The sequence below is a fragment of the Chiloscyllium punctatum genome, chromosome 6 (genome assembly GCF_047496795.1).
Source record: "Chiloscyllium punctatum isolate Juve2018m chromosome 6, sChiPun1.3, whole genome shotgun sequence".
Classification (NCBI taxonomy): domain Eukaryota; kingdom Metazoa; phylum Chordata; class Chondrichthyes; order Orectolobiformes; family Hemiscylliidae; genus Chiloscyllium; species Chiloscyllium punctatum.
In genome coordinates, this window is record NC_092744.1 from 39,136,986 (window position 1) to 39,159,905 (window position 22,920).

General features: G+C 40.5%; 1 protein-coding gene across 3 annotated transcripts in view; it reads right to left on the minus strand.

Moving 5' to 3' along the window:
- The window catches only part of LOC140478893 (chloride channel protein 2-like), a 609,305-nt gene that overhangs the window by 190,814 nt on the left and 395,571 nt on the right, over positions 1–22,920 (minus strand). For all 3 annotated transcript variants that reach the window (XM_072572491.1, XM_072572492.1, XM_072572493.1), the window contains 3 exons: positions 12,507–12,608; positions 11,003–11,087; positions 6,809–6,964 (listed from right to left, as the gene is read on the minus strand). In XM_072572491.1, the coding sequence (XP_072428592.1) occupies positions 6,809–6,964; positions 11,003–11,087; positions 12,507–12,608 (343 nt within the window). The remainder of the gene's footprint in view (positions 1–6,808; positions 6,965–11,002; positions 11,088–12,506; positions 12,609–22,920) is intronic.

The following is a 22,920-nucleotide window of genomic DNA, read 5'->3' on the forward strand; positions in this document are numbered from 1 at the left end:
AAAGATAAAGCAAATAACTATGAAAATGTACATTGTAACCTATTGTTTGCAAATGAAATTTGAATGGTACAAATGAAAGGGTTCAGAAAAGATTAACAAGGATATTGCCAGGGTTGAAGGATTTGAGCTATAGGGAGACGTTGAACAGGCTGGGGCTGTTTTCCCTGGAGCGTCAGAAGCTGAGGGGTGACCTTATAGAGGTTTTTAAAATCATGAGGGGCATGGATAGGATAAATAGACAAAGTCTTTTCCCTGGGGTGGGAGAGTCCAGAACTAGAGGGTATGGGTTTAGGGTGAGAGGGGAAAGATATAAAAGAGACCTAAGAGGCAACTTTTTCACTCAGAAGGTGCTAAAGTATGAAATGAGCTACCAGAGGAAGTGGTGGAGCCTAGTGCAATTGCAACATTTAAGAGTCATCTGGGTGGGTTTATGAATAAGAAGGGTTTGGAGGGATATGGGCCAGGTGCTGACACAAGGGACTAGATTGGGTCAGCATGGACGAGTAGGACCGAAGGGTCTGTTTCCCTGCTGTACATCTCTATGACTCTATAACACACTTCTTAAGCAGTTGGGTGTCATTTTTCTGCATTCCATCTGCAAGGAATATCTTTGTTAACACAACAATGAGCTATTTTGACTTTCTTAATGTATGCATATATTGCTTTGCACAGGTATATTGCCCTTCTGTATAATTAGTCTATGCACTTCACCTCTTGCAGTTAATAGTACCCTGAACATGTGATAAGTTACTTGCTTTCGTTGTACCATGCTTCAAACCCTGTCTAATTACATGCTCTATCTGTAGAGCACACGCTCCAAAATCTGACAGAGTATTCATACCAGGACTGCAATAATTAGGCAGTTATAATCCTGCTGTGGTTGACGTCAGTATGAAGCACAGTTATTCAGGGGCATTTATAATTAGCTTTATTTTAGGGAGGACATTTAAGTCCTCAAAATACTCCAAAGTACACAAAGAGGAGCCTGAACCAAGTCAATGCTGATGAATAAATAGACAATTTCAAAGCCATGGAAAACAGACTCAAAACTATAGTTAAGATTCAAGATTAATTTCCTTTCTTATAACATACAAACTTTTCTTCAATATGTAATACCAGTCTAGCAGCTGGAGGGTAATTTTGCACACCAAATTACTATCAATCACTGAAGTAATAATCCATGGAATAATTTGTGTAACTGGAGGCTGCTGGTCATTTTGTTGATATACATTTAAAACATTATATTGTACGAAGTTTGATTAATCACGTCGGCAGGAGAAAACAGTTGCTGTAAAACAGCATTACTCATCTCAGAAAGCCCAATAGTTGCATATTTCTTAATAGTCAAACTTTAGATAGTAAAACAAAAACAAATTACATAAGAAAGCATCATTTAACAGGAGGTTTGGAATGTTTTGATTGTACTGTGCACCTTTTATATCAGCACTGACTTATTTTGGATTCCAGCATCTATGATCTCAATCTCCAATTACACTGCTACCTCCAACTCATTTGTCCTAACATTAACTACTAATTTACATTTGCTTCGTGCCTTCTGTACAAAATATTAGGATGCTTTACACAGGAGAAGGGAAGAAATCAACAAAATGGATAACTAACCTTCAGATAGGTTAACACGATTTGATTTAAAAAGTGAATGTTGAGAACATTTTAAAGATGGTTAGTAATTTTGGAGACTGGAGGGGTTGACAGGCAAAATTCTAGAGAAGTGCTGAGGTTGTTCAAGGCTCTGGCACCAAGATTGAACAAACAAAGGAGGACAGGCACAAAAGGATATGGTACAGGATAAGTATAAATTCTAATGGACTACAGAAATACGGTGTGGCCAGTCTCGATAGATGACAAGGCAAAGAGAGGTATTTAACTTTAATGCATTGAGGTAAAGAGCAAATGTAATCCAGCAAAGACACGAGTGATGCACAAGTCAGATTTAATACTGGACAAAGCATGACCAGTTGAGTTTTGAACTAGTGGAGCTTGAGGAAAGGCATACAAAAGGTTGGCAAAAAGGACATTAGAGGAATCATGTTAAAAAATTGCATTGTATTATAGGGCAATATAGGTGAGGCAGGTGATGTTGATAGAATGGAAGGAATATAGGGGATCTTCTGAAACAAAAATAAAAATTGCTGGCAAAACTCAGCAGGTCTGGCAGCACCTGTGGGAAGAAAGCAGAGTTAACGCTTCAAGTCCAAAGATTCTTCAACAGAATGCTTTTTCTCCCTCACAGATGCTGCCAGACCTGCTGAGTTTCGCCAACAATTTGTATTTTCATTTGAGATCTCCTACAGCCACAGTCTTACTTTGGTGATCTCCTTGATGGTTGGGAATGGTGTCGGGGTTGAAAAGAATGTCATGCTTTTGTATGTTTTACTTCAGCCTGAACAAATGATGCATGTAATCAGTAAAAAAGCAGAGATCGTGATTGTGCCATAAACAATGGCTTTGGCCTTCCCAAAGTACAGTTAGAAGACTTTGGCTAATCGAAAACTTTATTTTCAAGAGTGCAGAGGTAGATATTAAGGAAAATGTGATCTAGGGAAACAGTGGTGCAATAGATTTGGTGATTGGTGTTCAAGAGCCAGGAAATCAAGAGTAGAGACAAGTCCAAAAGCCAGCAGAGGAAAGCTCAGAAAATCAATGGCACAGTGACGATCAGTCCAAGAAACCAACAGTTTCAGCACAGGAATAAGCTTCTGCAAAATAAGCCTATACAAGAGCATGCAAAGCACTGAACCGAGCTGCAGATCCTGAAATCCCCATAAAAAACAAAAATCTGCTGTTTCTGGATAAAGAAGCCATCTTTATCACGGTAAATGCATGGGGCTGAGGTTCTGCCATTGGGGTAGCACGGTGGCTCAGTGTTTAGCACTGCTGCCCCACAGTGCCAGGGACCCGGGTTCAATTCCAGACTAGGGCAACTGTCTGTATGGAGTTTGTACATTTCCCCATGTTTGTGTGGGTTTCCTCTGGGTGGTCTGGTTTCCTTCCACAGTCCAAAGATGTGCAGTTAGGTGAATTGACAATGCTAAATTGCCCATAGTGTTCAGGGATGTGTAGGGTTAGATGCATTAGTCAGGGGAAATGTAGAGTAATAGGGTAGGGCAGTGGGTCTGGGTGGGATACTCTTCGGAGGGTCGGTGTGGACTTGTTGCTTGGCATCAGGTTCTCTGAAATACCAGATTTCCTGCTTCAAGGGCACAGGTCTCTGTGACCATCTGCCCGGACAGTCACACTGATCTATGGCACTGGGTCTCAGACACCTCAAGTTAGTTCTGTCTTCAGCAGTTGATCCTGTGTGGAGGGTTTGACCTCTGTTGTCTACCTGCCTCCCATCACTCTGCCATGTTTCCCTGATGCCTGAGGTTCTGGCCTTCTGGCAGAGGGTGCTTTGCCTCATTGCAATGGGGCCCGGAGCTCCTACTTCCAGACAAAGTCTTCCTTCTGGGTAGGTGACCACCCAGTTGACATTGCTACTTGTGTTTCTGTCCCTGCAATCCCAGATTGCTGCTGACCACATTCAAATACTAGTTGTAAAAGACTCACTCTCCCTGAAATCACCTTTAACAATTGCTCTAACATCTTTTTTTGCCCTCAAGGGGGATGCCCTGGGCAGTCATCCTCTCTATGCCCACTTGACTTCAGTTGGCCAGGTTCTGAAGGGACAGATAAATTGCAACTTTAGCCCTGCCAAGCTCAAAAACATTTTTAACAATTTTAATTGGATTTAATTGGGTCAAATATCCCAATGTTTCCCATCTCTGGGATCTCACGGTGAAGCTGATTATCCACTTGGCACCAGTATTTTTGCAGTGCCAAACCCTGTTCCCAAATTTGGGATGACCTGAAAATTCAATCCAAGGCATTTAGGTACTTGACTATGGTAAATTAAGCTAAAACTTTGCCAGTATGAGACTATCCTGAACATTGTGAATGGGCCTGTATTTAAACTTGTTGTGGAAATTGGCACTAAGGAGATAAAACAGTAAGTTTTCCAAATGTACTCAACATTCATTTTGTTTTTGAGTAGGGAGCTGTCACTCAATAGTCAGTGGGAATATGGTCATCGTTTATAATTAACAAATTGTGCAGGGACATTTTCTACATTGTAAAATGCTGAGAAAACTCAGACTTTTCCCATTTTCATTTACTGAAGCATTGGTCATTGTTTTTCTTTTCAGTATACTGGAGATGGTGAATGATTTTCCAACATGCTGAAACGAGCTAATTTCTATCTGAAATACCACAGGATACCTAGAGCAATAGCATTAAAATAGACCCCACAGTGTCTTTGACATACAAAAACACAACACATCACTATTCGTTCCGCAGGTAATTAGCTAACGCTATTGCTTACTTCACTGATCTTTCTGTTGGCCAGTTTGCACTATTCTCAAATTGTTTTGTTGCCAAAGAAATCCTAATTTATGACTCAGTTTCTGCTTTTAAAGAAAACATTAGCTTAAGGGTGTTTTTTAAAAAAATCTTTAATACAGTGCTGCATCAATTTCACCTACAAACCTTGGCACAAAGAAATGGATTGCTATTTTTGTGCATCAAGGACACAATAATTTGAACTATCTAATTGAAGCCATGGACTTACTACTGTTGAAACATCAAGTATGCTGACCTTTATTTATTTGTGTGACCTGACAGCTTTCATACAAACAACTTTCAAAGTGCAACCAACATGAATTTGTCATTAATGGATATGGATCCAGAGCAGCTTCACTGATGATAAACAGGTGGAAGTTTAGTTCATTGAGCACGGGCAGTAGGTTCATGAATAACATCTGCAAAAACAGCACTAATAAAAATCATCTGACCTGGGATTTTAGGGGGGAAGGGGGATCAAAACTCAAGAAACCCTTTTTCGACAATTTGGAGTGGATGGCTAGCATTCAGAAAGTTGAACCAATTGGCTCAATTCCCTCAAAGTAAATTTGAAATGTGTAGGGGATTACATACTCCAACACTGATGAAATCAGAAAGGAGATTCCAACAGCCTTATTTTGGTACACATTCATTCCATCTTATGCTGCAAATCTTTGGGATATTTAAACAACTTTTCAGTGTCTTCTGAGTGAATGAGTGAAACATTGAATGTATAGGTAGATTAGTAGGAGTGTGTGCGCACGTGCGTGTCAAGGGTCATATGTTTGCTCTCAAAACATCTGCAAATTGGACAACCTGGCCATCATTTTCATTCCTTTTTTTAAATATATCCAGAAGTATTTTTGGTGAAGTGGATTTGAAACAAAAATTCACTTATATTTAAGAGTACCAAATCATCTCTTAATCACCATCAGTAGATCAGCTATATTTTCCAACTGAATAATTTACATGCAAAGCCCGTTAAGGGCAATGCAGACCACCAAAGGTGAGAGACAGGTAGGGAAGAGAGGGAGAAGGCACATGCCATCATTTTCCCTTCCATTGACTTTCTTAGGATATCTGTGTCCCTCATTACTGTTCCTCCCGTTAGTTGAAACAATATTTTATGTTTTATTCAAAAGCCTTTTAATAGTTTGAAAATCTCTTAAATTTCCACTGATAATTTTTGCTGTTTCAATGTAAAACTCAATTTTTCAACCCATCATTGTAACTAAATTCGTTCATATCTAGTCCAGTTTAGTGCATGATTACTGTGCTCTTCCTATTATTCTCAATCCTTTTAGAAAGTAGGATTCCAACAAATGCATACAACGTTTCAACCAATGACTGGCACAAATCAAGCATACTTTTCTTGTTTTTGAATTCAGTGTAGGATGTATATACAAAACAGAATTCCAAATGACCCTTCCTACATGCATTTCCAACTTTAAATGACCTTGAATATGTATTTGTGCAGACTTTAATGTCTTTTAAAATAAGATTCTTTTCAATTTAGAGACTATAAATGTGACTTGAAGTGAGAATTAAAAATAAAAATAAAAACTAAAACAGGAAGCTGAATATTGTGAAGGTCTGTTAATCAGCTGGATTCTTTCTGCAGTGAGACATATCTAATGTCTCTGTCATTTGTTAAACTTCTCTTGCTCCTCTCAAATCAAACAATTTTGTTTTACAAACTTCCTGAGAGACTCAGCAGATGACAGACCAGGAGAGCATTCAATAGGGCATTTCCTGAACCAATGAAACTTAAAGATTTGGAAAATAAACAATGGAAGGGCTGAGAAACAGAACAACAATAAGGAAAAATAGACCATTTAGCTTTTACAAAACCACCTGAAAATTAATGGCAAATACATCCATGAAGTTAATGCCCAGGTTTTGATCCAACTGTATTGAAACTAACGCTCAGTCAGAGACACAACCTCCATCACAAGTAGGCAGGAGCTAGGGACCAACTCCAACCCAAGCAGAAAAGGGTGCAAACCACAGGCCTCTGCCATCAATCTAATCTACACTTGCCACAGAAACAACTGAGTCAACTGATTGCCCAAGGAGTGTGAGCTGCTGTGGCAACACACATTTTTACATGTATGTTACAAAAAAGGAGCTATGGATAGGGATTCCAGAGGGTCCAATTTCTTTCCAGCACATAGATGACCAGGAATTTCTACTGCTCAACATGCCACCATTGGGATCTGTTGGAATGGTTTCCAAGCTGATACACAACCGGTTTGGTCATCAAATCCCGGAGTTTCTAGCTTGGAAGCAGGGATACTACCCAAGGGACTGACTGCTAAAAATTAAACAGTGTTTTTGTTATTTCATGTAAGGAAACAGTGCCATGGTTGGTATGTCAATACACACATTTAGGTAGACAATATTTGTGGCCTACCTTCATTAGGATGAAAATTACTAAGGTTACAAAGACATTTGCTCGAGGATGTTTCCAGGCTTCTGAAATCCCAATGTAGTCAAATTCTTCAGCAATGCCTTGCTTGGCCCAGGTCCTGTTATCAAATAAAGTGACGAGTGTTTCCTTCTGTGTTAGCTATGAACCAAACAAAGTGAACTCAATTAATTGGTGATAGAAAACACATCAACAAATGAAAAACAAATTGGTGAAGAGTAAAGAAGAACCAGGGGAATGGACTTTGAGGGTAAACAGATACTCTCAAGCTGTTTAACAGATGTACTAAAATCAACTTAATAGCATCAAACTAAAATGCAACAATGAACATAGTATGCTGCAGGACTGCATGGTATTTATTTAAGGAGTAAAACCAAATTCTTAATGTGTTGATTCATGCGTAAACACAACCTTTACTTTTAGCAAATCCAACAAATAATGGACTTCACAAATTTGTGAATAACCTTACTCTCCTCTCTTTAATAAACACAATTGCATTTCAAAGCTCAATGCTGTATGTTGTCATTTTGGAGGATAAATTGCCTTAGTTTTCATTTTTTTACTCAGAATAATTAGATTTTTGTAACAAGCATTGCGACTAACGATGTGAAAATTTCTTCCACTGATCAATATTTTTAGTCAGTGTGAGAGCCTAATCAGCCCTTCATGAGCAATGCTATGCTGACATGCAAACCAATTAGATGGATGGTGCTGGGCAATTTCAGCTCATTGTTTTGAATTCTCTTGTATGAAATGCTTAATTATGAAACAGTGTAATAACCGGATTGCAGCCATCTGCTCCAATTTTCAAGAAATATGCATTTATTAGTGGCTTTCAAAATGAGAGCAGTTATAAAGGAATATGGTCTAAAAGCCCATTTGATTAAAATACTGCCCAAGTCAATCTGCGAAAGGGATTGTAAGAAAGGGCAATGCAGTGATGAGTCACTAGGCAGATAACTGACGAGCAGGCTGCCAACTAGCCAGTTCTCATATCCTATGTTTATTGAAATGAAAGATTAAAGGCTTAAGAAAATCCTTCATTCTGCTTGGTAGGATATAGTTTATATATGTGAATGTCAAATATGCAGGAAGTAAGGGCACCCATTATTTACTTCCTGACAAGTCAAGCAGCTTTGCAATCGCTTATGTAGTTGGAATTTAAAGGCTCACTGTGTTTCTTTCCAAAAGCTGCAAAATAAATTAAGTCTCCTTGTTGGCAGGCTGTAAGCTGCAGATATATTTTCAATGCTTCCAATAAAGGCCTGTACTTTGTATAATGTTTAACTAAAATATCAATTAAACAGGAGGGGAATATCAGAGCACATAATGAATTGATGGGATACTGGCTCTATTGATGGTTTATTCAGATTAGATATTAATTGAAGATATCAACAATTTAAGATGCAAACTCTCTTATTTTACTCATTTGTTCATGATGTTCAGGGTATGACAGATAATTTGGTTTGAATAAATGCTCTGTAATCAGCCAGATTAATTCCAATTGACAGAAGCTGCCAACATTTAACTATATGAGATTTTCTACCAGGGTTGGTACAGGTCCTTGTGTGTGTAGTGAAATTGCCAGCTAGGCACTGATGTGAAGCTATTACTGCTTTGTATTTTAATATTAAAGTGACATTTTATGTCTGACTCATGAGAGCTCTTTTGTGGCACACCTTCACCTTATTTAAGAGACCATAAGACCATAAGACATAGGAGTGGAAGTAAGGCCATTCGGCCCATTGAGTCCACTCCGCCATTCAATCATGGCTGCTGGGCACTTCAACTCCACTTACCCGCATTCTCCCCGTAGCCCTTAATTCCCCGAGACAACAAGAATCTATCAATCTCTGCCTTGAAGACATTTAGCGTCCCGGCCTCCACTGCAATCTGCGGCAATGAATTCCACACTCTCTTGCTGAAGAAATGTCTCCGCATTTCTGTTCTGAATTTACCCCCTCTAATTCTAAGGCTGTGTCCACGGGTCCAAGTCTCCTCACCTAACGGAAACAATTTCCTAGCATCCACCCTTTCCAAGCCATGTATTATCTTGTACGTCTCTATTAAGTCTCCCCTTAATCTTCTAAACTCCAATGAATACAATCCCAGGATCCTCAGCCGTTCCTCATATGTTAGACCAACCATTCCAGGGATCATCCGTGTGAATCTCCGCTGGACACGTTCCAGTGCCAGTATGTCCTTCCTGAGGTGTGGGGACCAAAACTGGACACAGTACTCCAAATGGGGCCTAACCAGAGCTTTATAAAGTCTCAGTAGCACAATGGTGTTTTTATATTCCAACCCTCTTGAGATAAGTGTGAGTAACAAAGCCCACTCACTTCAATAATTTCAGTCCGAGACAAGATCTGAATCAGTAGTGTCATTTATTTTACACTTGCAAGTGGGTATGATGTCCAGTGTCTATAAGGCAGAGGACATACACACCAAATTCAATTCATACACGACATTTATATAATTTGATTTCTTTTGTTTTACATTGCTCCTCCCCTGCTTACATCTTCCACTTCCCTTAGACCGGTCCCCATTACCCCTGTTTATCTCTTGCCTTATCCGGCCTTGTTTGTGACAAAATGCTTATTTCTGGCCTCACAAGGCCGTTTGACCTCATCCCGCTATAGGTCATTGTCGGGCATATTCTTTCTTCATCATTATCTACCCCCTCCATCTGTGCCTTTCCCGAGGCCGTTCTGATCCCTATGACCCTTTTAATTGGGGTTTGTTCCTCTGTCTCTGTACAAGTGGGAAACAGATGTTTATACCTACTGTTTGTACAGGCGTATCTAGCTTAACTTCATCCCCTCACAACATCTTATCTACTTGCCCGTAATGTCTACCACTGTTTTGCAGTCACATTTCATTCTGACATACAGTTTTAGCTAATACAAAAACAATTATATATTTCCTCCACATCGTTTCCATTCTTGTTGACTCAGCTCGTGGCTAAAACAATTACACACTGGTGTGAGTTCATTTTACTTTGTAAAATGGAATTGCAGAATTGCAGAAGTAACATTAATTTACCTATATCCCACATAAGTGGCAACATTGCATTCGCTTTCTTAATCACAGACTCAACCTGCATGTTGACCTTTAGAGAATCCTCGACTAGCACTCCCAGATCCCTTTGTACTTTGGCTTTACGAATTTTCTCACCGTTTAGAAAGTACGGTGTATTTATGTAATACCAGCACTGAACAGGGTGATTAGAAAATATATGGATCTATGTTGAGGTCTATCTCACTCTGCAGTGCACTCCAGGTGGTAATATACTCTTTCATTACTTGGATTAGGCATGGGTTGAAATGTAAACCCACTGTGTTGTTACCTGGTTGCACAATGATCATGGGAGCAACTGGATCTTCAACAAACCTTCACAGAGCCAGTATTCACCCAAGTAGGTGAAAACAGAGTGGATCAGGTGTCAGGAAGTTTCAGTGGTGCAGGGACAGCAGTCAGGTACTGGGTGAGGACGACTGTGGTCAGAGTGAGCAACTGTGGAGTCAGTTTATAGAGTTTTTTTCAGAGTTACAGCAGGTTTTAATTCATCTATGTTTTACTTAGAGTAATATGAAAACCTCTGAGCCCCTAGCTGTAATTCAGAGTTGAAGGCATTGTTGGAACATTCCAAATGCAATTTAATTGTCCGCTGGAAATTTAAACTTCCCATGCAATGAATACATAGCCTGCATGAAGGGACTTCCAAGGGGATGTGTGGTGCATCTAACAGGGCGTCTTCCAGGAGACCAGAACATTGGAGACAATAAAAGTACAAAAGTTAAATGAACTAACACTTTCTTATTAACAATGAATGCATCTAGGTTTTAAAATCTTCAACATTGCACAGCTAACTCCTCTGCTGTGTGATCAATTGCTTTGCCATTGCTCAGATACTGTGTTGTATATAGCCTCTCTATTTACTCTGCCACAATTGCTGCTTTAGCTGACTTGTTTTATTTCCTATTCCCCACACTGGTTTAAATATTGCACAACACAATCATTGAAAATTCCATCACAATGAGTGCAATCATATTCTCCCATTGTAACTAAAATATAGCAGTAATACCCTGTTTACTTTCAAAATTCAAGACCGACTTAAAGCTGATTGACTGATTTCATAAAGATGTGTACATAATTATAAGGAATTAGAAAACGGACCTCTCCAGCCATGAACTGGCCAAATCCCGGAGGAAATGAGAGTGTGGCAATAATCAATGTCACCAATGCTGGATAAAGCAACCGCCTAAGAAAGAAAAAAGTTGTGTCAATCATTACAAGATCAACCATATTTTATCCAAAAGCATCCAAGCCCACTATCTCTCTCCCAAATTCTTGACGGTCTGTACCAAATGATAATTAATATGAAACTCAATTCAGTTAATAGCATATCTTGAGAAGATCTATCAGAGCAGTCAGCATATTTGTTTCTATTAACTATAAGGTCCTGGAGAAACTCAACAGCTCTGGCAGCATCTGTGGAGAGAGAGTCAGAGTTAACGTTTCAAGTGCAAAATGACCCTTCTTCAGGGCTGACTTCAGTTTTTGTTTACCTTACCCTCCAAAACAAACATCTGTAATGAACTGAGTAAAGTTTATGCGAAAAATCAGATTGCGAGTGCCTTTCACAGGAATTCGTACATCATTCGGATATGTGTAGCAATGATTTTAGGTGTCACTGCAGCTTTGTGAGCTGACTTGGACCAGGTCATGTTCAAAAGATCTGTACTGGTGCAAAACAATTCAACCATTCCATCGATTCCAAATTGGTTTGAAGACTTTTTAATATGGCTATCAGAGACTATGATAGGAACTAAGTTTATAATTGATGGACAATCTTGTTCCATTCTTCCTTTAGTCATTTGATTCAATTTATTCTTGAACTAACATAGGATGAAAATACAAGATACACATTGACCATGTATTGACGGCTGTCAAAGCTGCAGGTTGGTTATATTGGACAGACAGTACAAAAGGTATATATGACAAACATGTAAACGTGCCATTTCACTGGCAAGATTTATTTTTAAATAACAGTTCAATTCAGCTCAGAGTCAATTTGCACAAACAAGCCAAATAGATTTTTATTTCCACTTGGAACTGGTAAATGTATATTTAAAATTAAATATGTCTTTGGTAATTTATTCCAACTGATAATTGAATTGGATTGTGGACAATTTTGGAGCTAGCTCTTGTTTTAAAAAAAACACAAGAACTGTTTAAATTATGTGTCAGTACTTCACAGTTATGACGTCTGGAGCAACAGGATTCTCACTGCATTGAAAAAGAGTAAATGTAACTGGAACTTTAAAAATAAAATCCACTTTTTAGCTCAAATAATTACTTATGGGCTTTAAAAAAGATTTTTACCTGAAATGTCGTTATAGGTTACAAGGAGAGAAAAATAGTCCAAAATGATGTGATTTGATGTTAAAACACTTTCCTTGGCAATGCTGATGGCATCTGACTGAGAAAAGAGGTTTGAAGAAACAAATATAAATCCTGGGCAGCACCACTGACACATCCTTACTATCTGTACCCAGGAGATTGTGTTTGTTAATACAGCCAGCACGGGTGTCAATACCAAGAGGGGAAAATTAAAGTTACATAGAGAGTGTAAACAAGCCTTAATAATTTAAGAAACATCACAGTATTTAATACTTACTTTTTCATCAAAAACTTGTTAATGGTTTTTTGTTTTCTCATGATTGCCACTATCTTCCTGTGGAAGTAGACAAACAGGGCACCACCGAAACCACTAGCAATCCTGTAAGGAAGAGGATGAATGTATTATTATTTTTCTAAATTATTTAGGTGAGTGACACACTGCTGATGTGGTTTTGCTCCTGTGAAACCGATTCCAAATACTAGCAAAACAGAAAGGAAGTATCCATTACATCAAGCTTTTGACCCTTGGTGTATGTTCATTCCTGAGGATTTCCTGGGTGTATTAAGTATATTTTCACAGGGAAGTAAGTAAACAAAGAATTGCTACCCTGTCTGTCTTCCTACATTCTCAGTGGGTAGAGGCTCAGGCAGCTTAAGACCTACTGAAAGCAGGATCTTTGAAGTTTTGCCCACTCAGCTCAGACTGGAGTAACTGAAATGGGATTAATGGGAACTTCTTCCCACCTCCAACCACAATGATTTTTATTTAAGGAGCTCCAGGAGGCCATGATATCTGCAGAAGGAAAGAGCAAACATGCATTTATATAGCACCTTCATTAGCTTTTTTTGAAGTGTAAATGACTTTATAATGCAGGGAAATGCAGCAAAGTCCATAAACAGCATCTGGATAATTTGCCAGCCAGTTGTTTTTCTTGATGATATTGATAAATGCTGGGAGGGCTCTTCAATGCAGCCTTCCACAGTGTCATGGAATCTTTTGTACCCATTGGAATGGGTAGACAGGTTTGAGTTAAATGACTTACCTGAAAGTCTCTGACAGTACTCCAGATAGACCATTTGGCATCAACATATAAATCTGAAACAATAATGGCAAACCACAGATCCACTGACCCAGCAATGTTCTCCTCATCACCATCTAGGGTTTGTGCTAGTATTGAGCAAGCTGTCCCATTGATGAGTCATACAAAAGCCTGTCATTGTCTCTAAGAAAATATTCCTCAAGTATGACTGTATCCCAGATATCATTACCACCATCCTTGTTCCACAGGCAGGAGAGAGAGGGGGTGGTGGCACAGTGCTACATAGTTGGGAGGGAGATAACCTGAGAAGCTGCAACATGATTCTGGATCCAGTGAAGTCTCATGGTATCAGGTCAAACATGTGGAGGAATTATACACCCAACTCCTCAGGGTGTATGCCTCCTAGTTGAACACCAGCTAGAGGAAGACCTATGTGTGATAAGGACACATGAGGTACTCTGGATTCAGGGAGTTCAAGTCAAGAGAGTGTGGTGTTGGAAAAGAGCAACAGGTGAGGCAGCATCCGAGGAGCAGGAGAATTGACATTTCAGGCATAAGCCCTTCACCAGGATGAGGGGAGTAATGAATTCCTGATGAAGGGTTTATGCCCAAAAACATCAATTCTCCTGCTCCTTGGATACTGCCTGACCTGCTGTACCTTTCCAGTACCCCACTCTCGATCTAATCTCCAGCATCTGCAGTCCTCACTTTCTCCTTCAGGGACTTTCATGTCCATCACCAAGAGTGGCACCACAATTGACCGAGCTGCCTGAGTAGGACATAGCTGCTCGACTCAGATTGTGGCAGGTACTGAGGGAACCAAGAGGAAGAAACTTACTTGACCACATCCTCATCAATCGACATATCTCAGTCATGCCCATATGTGATGGTAATGGTGGGAATTCTTGTGGAGATGGAAGTCACATTTTCATATTGAGGATACCCACAATTCTGTTGTGTGGCACTACCACCATGCCAAAAGGCAAGACTTTGAACAGATCTAGTAACTTAATCTTGGGCACTCATGAGACACTGTGGCCATCAGCAGTAGTAGAACTGCACAGAAATACAGTCTCTCCCACTCCACCATTACCATCAAGCTGGGAAATCAACTTCAGTTCAAAGAAGAGTGCAGGAGGTCATGCCAAGAATAACACCAAACATAGTTAAAAATGAGGTATCAACCTGGTGATGTTACAACACAGAACATCCTGCATGCCAAACAGCTCCAGCAGAATGCAAGAGACTGTGCTAAGAAATCCCACAATCAAATGGATCAGTTTTAAGTTCTGCAGGCTTCATTAGTGGAATCAGCTACTCACTTGCAGTGTAATATTCACAAATTCTCCAGCCTTAAAGACTGGGAGCCTAGCCTATCAGTGCAAAAAGAAGGCTGAATTACTTGCAAAGAGGAGTGCTGAGTGGCTAACCCATTTTCACCTCTTACTGTGGTGCCAGGTATCACTGAAAACGTGTGCTCCAAAAGAGCCACACCCTGAGCCAAGCTGTGGCAGTACAGCTACACTAGCATCTACTTGACCCTGTGGAAAATTATCCAAGATTGCCCTTTACACAGGAAGGACAAACCCAACCTGACCAATAAAAATAGGAGCAGGACAAAGTTGAGGTCATTCAGCCCTTTGACCCTATGCTGTCATTCAAAATGATCATATCATTCAACTCAGGGCTCTATTTGCGCTCTTTCTCTCCATACCCTTTGAACCCTTTAGCTCTAAGAATATATCTAAAATCCTTCTTGAAAACATTCAACATTTTTGCCTCAACTACTTTTCGTGGCAGAGATTTCCACAGGTTTGACAGGCCGAGTGAAGAAATTTCCCCTCTTCTCTTTTGATACACTCTCAATTATCAGCAAAACGATGGAAAGGATCATCAAGAGTGCTATCAAGCTGCACATGCAAACAAATAACCCAAGTACTAGCGCACTGTTTGGTGGCATCAGGACAACCCTTCATCTGACCTCATTACAGCCTTGTTAAAAACATGGACCAACAAGCTGAAGTGAGAATAACTGCCCTTGACATCAAGGCCACCTTTGACAGAGTGTGGCATCAAAGAACCCTGGAAATACTGGAGTCAATCAGAATTGGGGAAGTACTCCACTAGTGGGAATTGTGCCTACCATAAAGGAAGATAATTGTGGTTGTTGGAGGTTAGTCACATCAGCTTTAAGCAGGAGTTCTCAGGGTAGTGTTCTCCGACAAACCACCTTCAGCTGCTTCATCAATGATCTTTCCCTTCATCATAAAGGGCAGGAGTGGGGATGGTTGCTGCTGATTGCATAATTTCAGCACCATTTGCAATAAAAAAGAACAAAAAAAATTACAACACAGGAACAGGGTCTTCGGCCCTCCAAGCCTAAGCCAATCCAGATCCTCTATCTAAAACTGCCGCCTACTTTCCAAGGATCTGTATTCCTCTGCTCCCTGCCCATTCATGTACCTGTCTAGTTACACCTTAAGTGACGCTATCATGCCCGCCTCTACCACCTCTGTTGGTAATGTGTTCCAGGCACCCACCACCCTCTGCATAAAGAATTTTCCACGCATATCTTCATTAAACTTTTCCCCTCTCACCTTGAACCTGTGACCCCTAGTAATTGAGTCCCACAATCTGGGGAAAAGCATCTTGCTATCCACCCTGTCTGTACCTCTCATGATTTTGTAGATCTCAATCAGGTCCCCCTTCAACCTCTGTCTTTATAATGAAAATAATCATAACTTAGCTAGTGCCCTCCATACCAGGCAACATCCTGGTGAACCTCCTCTGCACCTTCTCCAAAGCATCCGCATCCTTTTGGTAATGTGGTGACCAGAACTGTACACAGTATTCCAAACGTGGCCGAATCAAAATCCGACACAACTGTAACATGACCTGCCAACTCTTGTACTCAATACCCCCACCCAATGAAGGAAAGCATGCCGTATGCCTTCTTGACCACCCTATCGACTTGCATTGCCACCTTCAGGGAATAATGGACCTGAACACCCAGATCTCTCTGCACATCAATTTTCCTCAGGCCTTTTCCATTTACTGTATTGCTCGTTCTTGAATTGGATCTTCCAAAATGCATCACCTCACATTTGCCCAGATTGAGCTCCATCTGCCATTTCTCTGCCCAACTCTTCAATCTATCTATATTCTGCTGCATTCTCTGACAGTCCCCTTCACTGTCTGCTACTCCATCAATTTTAGTGTCATCTGCAAACTTGCTAATCAGACCACCTATACCTTCCTCCACATCATTTATTTATATCACAAACAACAGTGATCCCAGCACAGATCCCTGTGGAACACCACTGGTCACAGGTCTCCACTTTGATGAACTTCCTTCCACTACTCTCTGTTTCCTGTTGCTCGGCCAGTTATCTATTCACCTAGCCAGTACATCTACCCTTCTTAAACAAGGCAACAGCATTAGCAATTCTCCAGTCCTCCAGGACCTTCCCCGTGTTCAAGGATGCTGCAAAGATATTTGTTAAGGCCCCAGCTAGCTCCTCTCTTGCTTCCCTCAGTAACCTGGGATAGATCCCATCCAGATCTGGGGACATATCCACCTTAATGCCTTTGAGAATACCCAACACATCCTCCCTCCTTATGCTGACTTACTGAGAGTAATCAAACATCTATCCCTAATCTCAACATCCATCATGTCCCACTCCTCAGTGAATATCAATGCAAAGTACTCGTTAAGAATCTCACCCATTTGCTCTGCCTCCATGCATAACTTTTCTCCTTTGTCCTTGAGTGGGCCAACTCTTTCTCTAGTTACCCTCTTGCTCCTTATATACAAATAAAAGACTTTGGGATTTTCCTTAACCCTGTTTGCTAAAGATATTTCATGACCCCTTTTAGTCCTCTTAATTCCTTGTTTCAGATTGGTTCTACTTTCCCAATATTCTTCCAAAGCTTTGTCTGTTTTCAGTTGCCTAGACCTTATGTACACTTCCTTTTTCCCCTTGGCTAGTCTCACGATTTCACCTGTCATCCATGGTTCCCTAATCTTGCCATTTCTATCCCTCATTTTCACAGGGACATGTCTGTCCTGCACTCTAATCAACCTCTCTTTAAAAGTCTCCCACATATCAAATGTGGATTTACCTTCAAACAGCTGCTCCCAACCCACATTCCCCAGTTCCTGCCAAATTTTGCTATAGTTGGCCTTCCCCAATTTAGCATTCTTCCTTTAGGACCACTCTCATCTTTGTCCATGAGTATTCTAAAACTTATGGAATTGTAATCACTATTCCCAAAGTAATCCTCTGCTGAAACTTCAACCACCTGGTTGGGTTCATTCCCCAACATCAAGTCCAGTATGGCCCCTTCCCAAGTTGGACTATTTACATATTGCTCTACAAAACTCTCCTGGATGCTTCAGACAAATTCTGCTCCATCTAAATCTTTAACACTAAGTGAATCCCAGACAATGTTGGGAAAATTAAAATCTCCTCTCGTGACCACCCTGTTGCTCCAACATTTTTTCATAATTTGTTTACATATTTTTACCTCTATCTCATGCTCGCTGTTGGGAGGCTTTTAGTACAGTCCCAATATTGTTACCACACCCTTCCTATTTCTGAGCTCCGTCCATATTGCCTCACTGTTCAAATCCTCCATAGTGCCCTCCTTCAGCACAATTGTGATATCTTCTCTGACCAAGTAATGCAACTCCTCCACCACCTCTCAATCCTGCCTGAAGCATCTATATCCTGGAATATTTGGTTGCCGATCTCATCCTTCCTTCAATCAAGTCTCAGTAATACCAATAGCATCATACTCCCAGGTACTAATCCAAGCCATAAGTTCATCTGCCTTACCTATTACACCTCTCACATTAAAACAAATGCACCTCAGACCACCAGTCTGTTTGTGTTCATCATCTGCTCCCTGCTTACTCTTCCCATTAGTCATGTTGACTTCATTATCTAGTTCCTTACAAGCTTTAGTTACTGCTTCCTTACTGTCCACTAACTTCTTCATTTGATTCCCAACCACCTGCCACATTAGTTTAAACCCTCCCAACAGCATGAGCAAAAGCACCCGCGAGGACATTGGTCCCAAAGCTGCCCAGGTGTAAACTGTCCGATTTGTAATAATCCCACCTCCCTCAGAACCAGTCCCAATGTCCCAAAAATCTGATCCCCTCCCTCTTGCACCATCTCTCAAGCCACTTTTTTATCCTGTCTGTTCTGTCATTTCTACTGACTAGCACGTGGCACTGGTAGCAATGCTGAGATCACTACCTCTGAGATCCTACTTTTCAACTTGGCTCCTAACTCCCTAAATTCTGCTTGTAGGATCTAAATTCTCAGACACTGAAATAGTCCATGTCCACATGAAGCAACACCTGGATAACATTCAGACTTTGGGCTGATTAATAGCAAGTAATATTGGCACAAAATAAGTGTCAGGCAATGAATGTGAACATCACCCCTTGATGTTCAGTTGCATTACAATCACTGACTTCCCTCATACCTTGGGGGCTATCATTGACCAGAAACTGAATTAGACCAGCCATATAAATATCATGGCTTCAAGAGCAGGTCAGAGGCTAGGAATTCTGCAGTGAGTAACTCACTTCCTGACTCCTCAAACTCTGTCATCCACAAGGCACAATTTCAAAACCACTCTAGTAGTTTGGTATCATCCTGGATAAAATATCCTACTTGATTGGCACCTCATCCACTCCCTTCAACTCCACTCCTTTTGCTCCTGATGCACAGAGACAGAAGTACATATCACTGACAAGATGCACTACAGCAATTTACCAAAACTCTTCCAACAGTACCTTCTAACATCTGACTTATATCACCTAGGCATGGGCTGCAGGTATACGAGAACACTACCAACTGCAAGAAGCCTCCACACACACCATTCAAACTTACTGTCTGCTCACTACTGTTGGGTCAAAATCTTAGGAATTCTAGCACTGTGAGGTTCCTGACACACTAAGGATTGCAGCTCATCATCACCTTCTCCAGGTGGGGATTTGGGATGGGCAACAAATACTGGCCTAGACAGCAATGCCTACATCTCATGAACAAAGAAAGCAGAACTCTTCTATTATTGTACTGGAATGGTGGGATAGTACCCTGGTCAAAGTTAACTGAAGTCTCTGATGGCGTGAACTCTTCTTTCCTTTCCATTTCTGGTTCAGAGGAAAGAATATCGCTACAAGGTGGCATCTAAGATCCCAAAACTTGTGAGCATTATTTCAGTCTTTGGGTACAGGCCCCTTCTGTGATGTATTGATAGCATGGATTTAGTTAGTTGGGAAAAGAATAAGAGTATTGCGACAAACACAGATGATTAATGTATAAATCTGCATTAAAATAATTCAACCAAATCTTGCGCAATAAACCATATTGTATGCAAGGGCTATTTACAGGCATTGCTACGCAAGTTTTCAGCAAAAGTGCCGGTGTTACAATGATGTGCAATAATTCTAGAAAAAGACAATTTGCAAATGTTTCAATGGATGGATGGTCTGTGCTGATAGAATCAGGCTAAATTTATCAAACACAGCAGTGAATCTTTCAGTGCACTTTGGCAGGTTTCAACAGTGGCTGCACCACGTTTCAACCATCATTACTGTTTTCCCTCATATAACCACTTTTGGCTGCAGAAATTACCAAAGCAGTTCACATAATTTACCAAAACCTTCAATTCTTGAAAGAACAACAAATGCACAAGTTCAGTTATTTAAGCTTCAGACAAACTGATGGTTAGCACAAAAAGCTGAATAGCTGCAGAGGTGACTCTGAAGGACACAGTTTTATGCACATGCAGCAATAGCACTAGATCAGTTATGATGTGGTCAGCATAGCAACAACAATTGCTTGTGTGTTACTTCAACTAATGTACCCAAGGCTCAGACTGTTGTGCCAAGTGACTCATTCTCAAGTCAACATATTCATGTCAAATTCTTGTAAAAAGACAATCAAATGAAATGGTGTTTGGCACTCTAGCCAGAAATACATTGTATAAGAGATAAAAGTTGTTCATTTTGCCACAATACTGCCCTCAATTCACCTTCCCAGCAGGGGCAAATTACTTAGACTTGGATTGGATTTTGTTTTAAAAATAAGCATGACATTAGTATATAGGAGAGTGCAATTTATCAAACATTTAATATGTTGCAATTGGACTGTTTTCAGAGTGGAAAGAAAACCCATTGCATAAATTGCTTTAATGTATAACTTTCACTGCTATGAAATTTTTTGATATCTGATAACACCTTAAAAACTCATCGGTGTTTTTTGAAGCAGCTTATGTAGCAATGGCATGGAGCTCTGATGAAGACATGAGGACCACGTCTGCCAACAGCAACAACATCAGCTGCAGTCTTAGCTGCTTCTTCCTCCACCAACAAAGGGGATAAAGACAAGAGGTCAGCATGATCGAGATGATATCTCTTAAACAAGGCACACAAATAGACGATCCTCTTTCTTGACCTGTCACATGAAGCTCAGATTTTCTTCGTAGTCTGCTGCTAACATCTTTCATGCTCTGGAGCAAGAACTCGTTAATTATGGACCAAGTAGGTGTGTATTACCAGAGGCTGTTACTGCACTGAAAGAGAAGGAGGACACGTGAGGAAAGGACTTTCCACACATCTTTTCAGTCTTCTGGCAACTGAAGTCTCAGGAATTCATGTTAAGAGCAGCTCTAAAGGTCTGTCCAAAACAGCTTTCACTGAATCTCTACAATGTGGAAACAGGCCATTAAGCCCAACAAGTCTACACTGACCCTCTGAAGAGTAACCCACCCAGACCCATTCTCCTACCACTCTACATTTTTCCCCTAACTAATACACCTAACCTATGGATCCCTGAACACTATGGGCAATTTAGCATAGCCAATTCATCTAACCTTTGGTTTGTGGGAGGAAACTGGAGCACCGGGAGGAAACCCATGCAGGCATGGGGAGAACATGCAAACTCCACGCAGACAGTTGCCCAAGGCTGGAATCGAACCTGGGTACCTGGTGCTGTGAGACAGCAGTGCTAACCACTGAGCCAACGTGTCAGCTAGCTTTAAACAGAAATCCTTTGTTCACCATACTCAATTTTCGAAATTGGTGTGAAAATCTGAAAATGGCTCTGGATTTCTTGTCCAGATCCTCTTCCCCTTGATCTCTCCACTAAAAGCAGATTTATCTCCTTAAAATGCTGCCCTCATTCTCCCACACATCCACCATTATCCTCTCATCTCACTATTACCAGTACATTACGGATCATCACCCAAGACCACAGACGCTGACTTCGTTAGTAATTCTCACATATAACAAAAAGATAAAAATAAAACTAATTCCAATATTTGACCCTCAACTGCTCGATCAATCCAGGCCACAATAAATATCGTCATCTCTCCATTTCTATTTCCAAAACTTTCTGTAATTGCAGAATCATTCTGCAAGCCTTGACGACAATCCCAAATTTCTCCTCTCCACCCCATGATGCCTTGTCCCTTTTTTGCCTAATCCCCCCCTCTGATGCTAGGTACAAGGACATTTGAGGGTAAAGATTAATCCCAGTTTAAATTTCACTGACCAACTGTTTTTGACTCTGCAAACATTGCCAGATGTGTAGCATGTTCAGCACTTTGTTTTTATTTCATCCATCTAACCTTATTTTTACACTGAAACATTTTAGATTGTCTTACTGTCCATGTATTCATCTATGTCGAAGAGTGTGGTGCTGGAGAAGCACAGCAGGTCAGGCAGCATCCATGGAGCAGGAGAATCAATGTTTCAGCATAAGCTCTTCATCAGGAATGAGGCTTGTGGGCCAGGGGGGAAGCTGAGAGATAAATGGGAGTGTGGTCTCCAGCATCTGCAGTCCTCACTTTCTTCTATATATTCATCTATCACATTTGTTAATTAATGTGGTTTTCAAATAAAATCACTTTATAAGCTTGTACACAAATGGGAAAGTTCAAAATGAACTTATTTATTCTGTGAATTTATCTTCATTTATTGTAGAAAGGTCATGTTGAGCTAAAATCCTGATAGGATTACTTATGGTGGTTGCAGATGTAGCAGGTTCAAGTTAGAATAGGACAGAAACTGTGGGCTGAATTTTAAAGGGTTACCCAAGACAGGAAAACAAGCAGCTGAGTCTGTAAATTGGAGTACGTGTTCTCAATGCCTTGCCTGCTGCTGGTACACCCACACCCACCATGCATTTTATAGACAGCAGATATATATGGATATCCTTTAAAATTCAGACCACTGTTTGTCATATTCTAACTTGAATCTGCTATATCTGCAACCACAAGTGGTATTATCATATTTTAACTTAATGTAACTTTCCTACAATAAATGAAGATAAACTGACTCAACTGAGGTCCTGAAATGGATTATTAATGGCCACTTGAAGCTCTCATTCCAACATTGCTCCAATACAACAAACAAGGTGAGAATCTCCACCCAATAGGATGGTGGTGGATGTATGGGAGAACGAGGGCAGCAATAGGTAGCTGGGTACATTCAAAACTGTGGGTTACTGGTAAGTGAAAGCCACTTTCATTTTCCTTCCAACATGTTCCCATTCCTCATTTACCAAAGCTTCCAAGCGTAACCCTGACCCCATGGGTTTCCCTCAATATATGGGTCCACCACTGAAGGCC